We start from the raw sequence: 9,367 nt of genomic DNA, 5'->3' as shown, positions 1-9,367 counted from the left end.
ATTACTAATTCAGCTGACATCACGAGAGTCGAGGCCAGTCGAGGGGTAAAAATAAATTTTTAAAAATTTAACAAAGTCACCGGGGACGTTGTGTTTTACTGTTTTACTGTACATTTTACGGACACTATCGCATTTATAGTTTATATAACTCTGTGTGATTCAGTCTGCCTTCTCAGTTACAGTTATTGAGTTTCCGTTATGTGCGCCGTTATTCCGGGTGTTACTAGACCGTAACGGCTTGCTTGGATACCAACAAAATCCATGCCTGTCCCAGTGTTACGACATTCATTTACCAGACCAACACTAACAGTAACAGCAGCAGCAAATGGTGTCAGTAGTCATTGATGAATTTTTCTGAGCTTAAACTAAAACTGTTCAGTAATTTGTTAGATTGACAGTTGATATTTTGTTATAAAAATGGCTGACCACAATGAAGAAGATGGGGGTCCTGGTGAAAAAGAAATAAACAAGGCTGATAGCCCAAAGCCAGACACAGGAGATAATGATATTTCTCCACCTCTAATTAGCAAAGATCCGGATCAAGGTAAAATTGATTTAAAACTATTTTTATATGCAATTTAAGTTCATGTTTAAATTGTTTATTTATATATAAATTATTATATATAATATTAATATATTTTATGTATGATATGATTATGATAATAATGATATGAATGGCCTTCATGGTCTGTAACTATTACTATAGTCAGTCGTTTATCAAATAAGTGGGTCTAATAGTATTAGATTTATAATTTATAAATAAATTAGGTTGATGGCGAGGGCATTTAGAAGCTATTTAGCATTTTAAATTAGCGCTACCCTACATTAGACCTAACCTTAGTCCTGACTTTACAGAACCCTGATCCTCTTCTCTAAGCAAAATCTGTTCAGAACTTTTCACTATGATACTGATACTAACATATATCACCTATCCCCAACCTCATATGATGTAATAATTTCTCTAGACCAACACCCCTAATATTATATGACATCAAAACACCCTCCACACCTCCTCCAATGATGTTGCCACAAATAGGCAGTAGGTACCACAAAATGTTGGGATTTTAAAAAAAAATTATGTGAATCACATTATTTCAAAGAAAATTACTTTCTCTATTATCATTAGAAATGGTAGCTAAGTTTTATATTGATTAAAAAGAAACAAAATTTGTGATAGACAGTGGTATCAACTTATTCAAAATGATTCAAAATAGTACAAATGTTGCAAAAATAAAAATAATAATATAGACAGTTACCTTTACATTAAAGCACCCCTACCCTATATAACTCTAGCTAACCTCATAAGATAGTTTGTACCAGCCAGATTTACTGTTAATTTCTTATTGATCAATACTTTGAGAACTCTGACCAGATGATTTATTACATCTTTATTCTCCATAAGTGGTATTCTCCAATGAAAGAACCTTGAAGCGAAATAAATTGCTAAATTGTAAATAACTAATTCATTTTACTTCTTCGTCTTCATTCTTAATTGTAGTGTTGGATGAGACTTCCTCCAACACAATTAAGTATGTAAACCTGTAATGTGCCATATACAAAGTTGACTCAGATTTAGTCTGTTTTTCTTTTTGAATTTGCTTTAATAGCTTTGTCCATCCAAGAACAATCTAAAATGCAGCAGTTTGATGTTTTTTTTAGTTTACAACTATTGAGCCTCGTTTATCAGGGGTTCAAACTCAGGTTTTTTGGTTAAGCAACCTTGAGTTTTACTGACCAGACAATTTGACCCCCTTCATTTACTGTAAACTTTATTTTTACACAAATTCAGTAAACATTATATAGATTCTACATTCATATACAATAAAAATGTCTAGATTTAAAAAAAATGGACTCATTATTCCTTATAACCCTTGACCCCCTATGGGGTATTGAAAATTTACAAGTCTTATATAAAGTAAATAAAGCATGTGAAATTTTAGCTTTGACAACACATCAACTGTATAGAAGACATATGGTATTTGTCAGTTTTTTTGTATAATCAATATTTATTTATATTCATATTGGCTCTAAGGCAAGCTTGTAAAGCATAGAGTCAAATTAAAAACTATAGAGCAATTTTATTATGAGATTAATACTAAAAATGATTCTTTCTCATGATTTCATTATTTGGGTACTACATATAGTACCAATTAGTCCTCAATATATTTAGTATGTTCTTGTATTTTAAAATCTAGCTAAGAGGGATTTTCATCAGATAGGTACAGGCTCATAAAACAATTGCAAACAACATTAAAAAATATCAAATGCACTTCTTAATCCAATATCAAATATTTTAATAGAAATATATTGCTTTGTTAAATATTTGTGTTTGTGTTTGTATTTTCATTTTTTTAATGTACTATTTTCTCTGTATTCAATACCTGTAGCTCATTGAGGAATGATGTTTTATTTTTATAAGAAAAAATAAAAATCGATGTTTCCTTTTATTGAATGCTTCATGTGTCACAATTATTGTATTAAATTACAGTTAAGGACACCCACAAGTGTTTTATTTTTACTGATAATAAAAAAATCAATACCTCAGTACATAATTGACCTGATGCTTTCAGATGCAGAGAAAGAGAATGAAACTGGGGAAAAGAAGGCTGGAGGGAAGGTGTGTAATTAATTATCAATGTACATTAGTATTGATTGAATGCCACTTCGATCTAGAACTTTTGAAACTTTAATGTCCGGCTCAAATCAATGTTTTTTTTTTTTAAATTGGTACCGTAAGGTTTTGTTTGTTAGGTGTTTAATTAGATTTTTAGATATAGAAGTAGCATTTCTTTTATGAAGATGAATTATGTAGCCTACTTACAATAATATAATTTTTACAGTCAAGCAACATAAAACCTAAGCCCACTGCGGCTCTTGCTGGTGATGCCATGAAACTTAACAAGGCGAATAAAGATGAGCGCCGCATGACGGTAACCTTCTACCTTTAACACTTATATAACATCCAAAACTCGTTTGGATTAGAAGCTGTTTTCTATACATTTGCCTGCTTTTTAAAAGAATGTTTCCACCAAATTAAGAAATACAATTTGGCATAGAAATTAAAATCTATGACTCTAAGTTTTAAACCTTAATACTATAAAAGTAGGATACAAAAAAATAGGATGCCTTAAAGTTACAACTCAACCACTAACAGTCTAATGCTCAGTGTTTCTTTCTGGCATCTCTCCTCCCCTGAGAACATTTACAGCTCCCCCCACCCCTTCCAGACAAAATAGTAAAAGTATATTATTGATATTACAAATCTATACTTTAATCAGTTTCCATTCATACCCCAAGGTTTCAAGTCCCTCCCTCTAAAGTTTCAAGCCCCCCCTCCCCCTGAAAAAAAAATTACTGAATCACATTAAGACCTAGAGAAAACCAATTGATTTATTCTTACACTATTTTCTGACTTGGTCTACTAGGCAAACACTTGAGACTTATACATTTTAAATTGGCATCAAAATATGTTTTTAGCTAGAGTTTGAGAACTTGTAACTTTGATAAAAATCTTAATGCTACACTTGTGACTAAAAATAGGCCTATACATAAAATTGCCAACATATCTTTGTATGAAAACAAAAAATCAGCTCTATTAAATCAATGTCTTTCAGGTGAAATAAAAAAAAAGAAGTAGTAAACATAGATTCTACATGTAACAAAACAAGTACAGCTTGTCATAAACTTTATTAAATATTTTATATCTTTCTTTTCCCCAATTACATTCATCTTTTTACCAGTAAAAAAAAAACGCCCTATTTATTTTATATAGCCAAGGCATTCAGTTGACATAAAAGGTTTTTATTTGCTTCATCTGTTGTATTAGTTTTGTGTATGTAGTCCTTGGTTCTATAGTCTGGAGTCAAAGCATAGTTTCTTTATAATAAATCAATACCCACACCTTTGGTATTGGCTACTTGCCAACATTTCTATGACAATGGGAAAACAATGAAGTTCTCTTTTTACACCATTACCCTAAGCCAGGTCAACAGGCTACAAATCTAGCAGAGGAAAATATAATCAGCTAGAGATAAAATGGCAGGGAATATGGGTTAAGTTGGATACTTGAACACATAACTAACATCCTAGATCTATAAAGAAACTACTATTTCTCCTTTTCCTACATTTTCTTAAAAGATGTTAATATTTTAAGTACAAATTAGCTTAAAAAACCACAATTTAAAAAAAAAATGGACAATTGAATCCAAACTAGCAGAAAATTAATGTAGGCCTATTAGTAGTCCTATATAAATATATTTCCTACAAATTTTAGGTATTATTTAAAAAAATAATGTATGTTTTGCTTTCTTTTCATAATAATAACATACTTTTATTTGCTCCTAAAAATTATTTTATCCAAATAATTTAAGTGTAAGTAAAATAAAAATCAGCTTTATGTAAGAATACAGGTTTAGTAATAATTTCCTATAGGGCATAGGGCCAATGCCTAACTACAAACATTACTTAGGATTTTTAGCTTAAGTTTATCTTTGCTACAGAAAGAAATGAAATCTGAACTAATCTCAAGAATTTGATTTGGTTGTAAAAATAAACATTAGGAAAGCTCTAAAAAAATGTAAATTTTATGTCTAGCCACAAATGAATGCTTTCTCATTAAATAATTCAATACATTGGCTTGCAGCTTTTAATCATTGCAACTAGATTATTCAGTTTGCGGCATACATTCTCGGCTATATGCAAGTTACGCTGTGACTTTTATTTAACTAATGACAATCAAATAGCTCTCATAAATGTAGTAACACAGACTGTTTGACGTTTCTATACAAATGAATATAATAGCTCCCCCACAGCTGTTCAATAGGCAAAGCTAAGTAACATAATACAGGACCTTATTATCCGTGGTTCCTATGCATATGCTCAGTGGACCAGAAAGAAATTCAATTTAGTCAATGAAAAAAACTGGCTATTCCTCTCAGACCAGCTTAAAGGCAAGCCTGGTGTGATATTTAATTCTGTTAGATTGTAGATCAATAAGCTGAAACAAGGCATTGATTTTATTTGACAGATTGCCAACAGCATATGTCAGAGAACAGAATTTGTGATAGCTAATGATCAAGCTTTAAACAAAATTCCTTATACACTATACATACAAAATAAAAGATTACAATCCATTTTCAACATTGGGGTTTTAATGTTGAAACATTCATTTACATTTTTAAAGATTAATACATATAATTAAAATTAAAATACATCTGCATAATAGTAATTTACAGGTAGCAATAAACGATCATGACACCGATTTGTTCTTGAAATACCAAAAAATAAAAATCACTAAATTACTTATCACTTGGCCTTAAATATTCAATTTCTAATCTTACATTGTAGGCCTGTTTGTTACACTTACAGTTATTATGCTTGAAACAAAGGTGTATGTTATGAAAAGATAAAACCGGAATCAACACATTTTTAAATGGCATTTTCATTATGAGCACTGTCAGAAAGGATTAAATAAAAACAAATTGATTGCTACTCAGAAGATTTCATTCAATGCCCATAATCAAAATGTAGTTAGGAATTTTAGCTTGTTAGTAGCACTTATAAAGGCTAGGTTGGAAATAGTTTAGACCCCTAGGATAGAGAATGTGTGAGTTGTGGTTAGTGTTGTTGTATTATTTGCTCTAAAGTTGAATGTGGGTATAAAATGTGTGTGAACAAATGTTTGGAGGGGATTTAAATTAGATGGCTAGAATTTTTGGCACAATTTTTAAACCACTTGGGGCTAAAAATTGTTAACTGGTGTTGTTCATTGTAAAAATCTTTAGTAAGCTGTGTCTTCGTATAAGTTTTTCTAATGAGCACCATATATATGCTAAAAATAGTACAGTACTCATAATAAAAATAAAATAAAAAAAGAATTTTGAATTAGGAAAAATGTGAGTACAAGTTTAAAATTGACAAGTGTTGTTAAGGTTAGATCACCTACATCTGACCCACCATAACTCCACCAACATGATTGCAAAAACAAGCATGTACCTAGTATGTGATTTTCAAAAAGAATATAAATCAGAATTGTTAATACATAATTTGTAATTTTAGATGGACGCTCGCCACAAATATCTTGTTGTTCAATTGGCGACTGCCCTTAACCTTGATGCTGGGGCAGTGGAAGAATTTATGGTTTCAGATGACAGAGTAAGTAGTTCAAATAATTAATTTTGTAAATAAATAATGAACAAAATATCAAATTATAAAAACTGCTCCAACCCTCCTGCCCTAGCACTAGTCAGTGCCTCCACCTGGCACTTTAGAAACTGTTACTCTACAGGATGTTGGTTTGTCCCATCCAGCTCTGATAAATATCTAACGTAAGTTAGGGAAAGAATAGAAACTTGTTTGATAACAAAAACATTGTTGAAACAAATAAAAATTGAAATAAAGTTATTTAAATAGGTTTACCATTGGTTTTGTAAACTGTTTATTTATAATGGAATATTTTTAAAACTGTATTGTTTGATTTTTTAAAATATCTAATTATTTATTTTAATATCTTAATTACTTCTAGTTTGACATGATTGAAGATTTTTTCAAAGCTGATGGATCTCGCAAAATTATGTTTTTTTATCAAGATATTGCAGTAAGTTTGAATTTTTAAAATCATTCAGCTCTATCCTTTTTATAAAATGTTCATTTGATGTCAAGTGCATTTTTTTTACCACAAAAATTGTTTTTGTTTAATCAGAAAGGATCATCAGACAAGAAAAAGCTGTTCATCACCCCAGGAGATTCAGAAGTAAATTTCTAGCATATATTGGTTTTTTAAAGAAATTTTTTTTATACTTTAACATATCTCTTTAGTTATTACGTTTTTTTAACACACAACAGTAATATACAACATTCCTACAATTAGATATTTAAAGTTTTATAATATTTAATTTAATATTAAGATGAATAGTGAAATGCTACTTTTCTTACATCTTTTAGGGTCTACATGGCATTTGCTTATTTTTCCTGCGAACCACTACAAAAGCTATTACACCAGCTAACATTGCTCAGGAAGTTAATTTTAGTACAATGGATTGTACTGGTGGGAAAATCCTGGCTGGAGTCGAGAAGCATTTATCAAAGATAATTTTGCCTTCACTTAAATCTCTTGAGGCAAGCTAACAAAATTTACTTACTTACTTTAAGGTTTTAAGGTTTTCTAACACTCTTTGTTTATGCATTGATGCATCATTTAGATTTCCCTATAAAAAAAGTATTGATTTAATTTTTATAATGAACTTTTAGGCTTGGGGTACACTATCAAAAGAAAATGGAACCATTGCCCAGGCAGAAGATTTCTTGGAGCACCTTGAAAAGTTCATTAACAGTATTATGTCTGCCTTGAAAAATATGGAAGGGCAAGTAACTCTAAAAGAAAATGGACACAGCACTATCATTGACCACATTAAAGCACCAGCCGATTATCAAGACATTGGTAAGAAAACATTTATAATGTGTAAAGATGATTGAAAAATATTTTTACAGGTTAAGCTTAAAATTGTTGAAATAATTAACATTGTAAACTATTTTTTAAACCTGTTTTACCCAAACTGTTCTGATATGACATAGCTAAAGTTTTTTTGTCTGAATGGAAAGGGATATGATAAATAAATTAAATATCCACATCAGCTATAAACTTTTAGTGTTTTACATTTCATTTGAAAACATTATTTTGTTTTAGCAAGCAACAGTGAATACCTGGAAAAATTGGAAGAACTGTTAGTTCTGTGGTCAAAACAGATTGAGCAAGTCCTGGCAGAAAGTGAGCAGATGAGACGAGAAGCAGACGATATAGGACCAACAGCAGAACTGGCGTATTGGAAAAGTAGGATGGCTAAATTCAACAAGTAAGTCTTCAATTTTAACTATTTGATTAACTCTTGATGTTATTTAGCCTTCAATTCAGGGTTTATTGGGTTAAACTATGGAACTTTTGCTAAGGTTAGATTGCTAGACCACATTATCAAAAGCACTGGTGAACACACATTCTGCACATTCAGAATGATGAGAAGACAATTACTAATACACTTTTATACAAATGTAAAAAAAGTTGGTGTAACACCTTTTTCATTTTAAAAAATAATTATTTAACCCCTAGCCTCCTAGAACAGATGAAATGTCCAAGAGTAAAGGCTGTAATTGGTGTACTTCATGTTTCTAAGTCAAAATCTCTCAAAAAGTGGAAAGATTTGGTAGGTTTTTCTTCATATTCTTTATAAATTTGTATATTCTTACATAACTTGTATTAAGTCATTTTTTAATACTCTTTATGCTACCGTCTAGGATGCCCGTATTACTGATGCTGCCAATGAAGCCAAGGACAATGTCAAGTACCTGTACACCTTAGAGAAGTTTTTTGGTCCATTGGTCAAGTGTACACCTGTAAGTTCAATTTTGTTTTTAGAAATTTGATTCAAATACTTTAATGCTACTGAACAATGCTTCAACTTTGTTTGGAAAATCATTTTAAAAAAATAGAAGTTCAGTAATTGCAATATTAAATATATACTGTTATTTCAATGATATAAGCAGACAAAGATAAAGAAAATAGTCATAGTAAAGACTAAATTATTTAATTAGTGTTAAAAACCAGCAACCCTTACAGATTCATACAATTTTATTATCAAATTAAGCCTGTGTTGATGCTTTAATGTCTAAATTGGTTAGCCACTGCAATGACTTAACTATTCACACAAAAATTATTTATTTCCACAGGCCTCGATGATAGAACATATCCCAAGTCTGATGAATGCCATCCGCATGATCTACAGCATCTCCCAGTATTACAACACCTCAGAAAGAATGACCTCACTCTTTGTTAAAGTAACCAATCAGATGATCACCACTTGCAAGGCCTACATCTACCAGGGTGTTACCAAAATCTGGGAACACCCAAAGTAAGTGTTTTTAGAATCATATAAATTTGGCCACACCCAAAATAAAATTATTTAAAACCATTTGAATTGAATGTAAACACACTATTAGATTGGAATGGCGATTATAAGGAAAATGTGCAAAGACCACACGATCTTCCTTAAACTAAGAATGGGTATAGCAGGGGGAGCTTACTGGATCTAACCAGTTAAAGCACTAAACACAAAATGTTGTACAAAAAGTGCTTGTAAATTACTCTTCCTTTCAACCACCCAATCATTAGTAGGAAATAGTTTTATACATTTATAAACAGACTTATATAAATTACATTTGTGTGTTCCTCGTCAGAGATGAGCTCTTGAAGAGGTTGAATGAGTGCATCAACTTGAACAATGAGCACCAGCGACAGTTCCAGAAAACTAAAGAAAAGCTTAGAGAAACACCGTCTGAGAGGCAGTTTGAGTTCAGGTAAGCTGGGAACCTTTTTAAA

General features: G+C 30.9%; 1 protein-coding gene across 1 annotated transcript in view; it reads left to right on the top strand.

Moving 5' to 3' along the window:
• Positions 1–224: 224 nt before the first annotated feature.
• The window catches only part of LOC131938386 (dynein axonemal heavy chain 5), a 51,249-nt gene continuing 42,106 nt past the window's right edge, over positions 225–9,367 (top strand). The window contains exons 1-13 of the mRNA XM_059296385.1: positions 225–544; positions 2,571–2,617; positions 2,841–2,930; positions 6,058–6,153; positions 6,524–6,595; positions 6,701–6,751; positions 6,943–7,116; positions 7,249–7,438; positions 7,685–7,850; positions 8,102–8,195; positions 8,287–8,385; positions 8,719–8,900; positions 9,226–9,345. Of these exons, the coding sequence (XP_059152368.1) occupies positions 418–544; positions 2,571–2,617; positions 2,841–2,930; positions 6,058–6,153; positions 6,524–6,595; positions 6,701–6,751; positions 6,943–7,116; positions 7,249–7,438; positions 7,685–7,850; positions 8,102–8,195; positions 8,287–8,385; positions 8,719–8,900; positions 9,226–9,345 (1,508 nt within the window). The 5' untranslated portion in view covers positions 225–417. The remainder of the gene's footprint in view (positions 545–2,570; positions 2,618–2,840; positions 2,931–6,057; positions 6,154–6,523; positions 6,596–6,700; positions 6,752–6,942; positions 7,117–7,248; positions 7,439–7,684; positions 7,851–8,101; positions 8,196–8,286; positions 8,386–8,718; positions 8,901–9,225; positions 9,346–9,367) is intronic.

Source organism: Physella acuta, unplaced genomic scaffold (assembly GCF_028476545.2).
Source record: "Physella acuta isolate Inbredline_101_S28 unplaced genomic scaffold, ASM2847654v3 ptg000243l, whole genome shotgun sequence".
NCBI classification, from domain to species: domain Eukaryota; kingdom Metazoa; phylum Mollusca; class Gastropoda; family Physidae; genus Physella; species Physella acuta.
The sequence above is the reverse complement of the archived record's forward strand: the minus strand, read 5'-3'. Positions and strand labels throughout refer to the sequence as shown.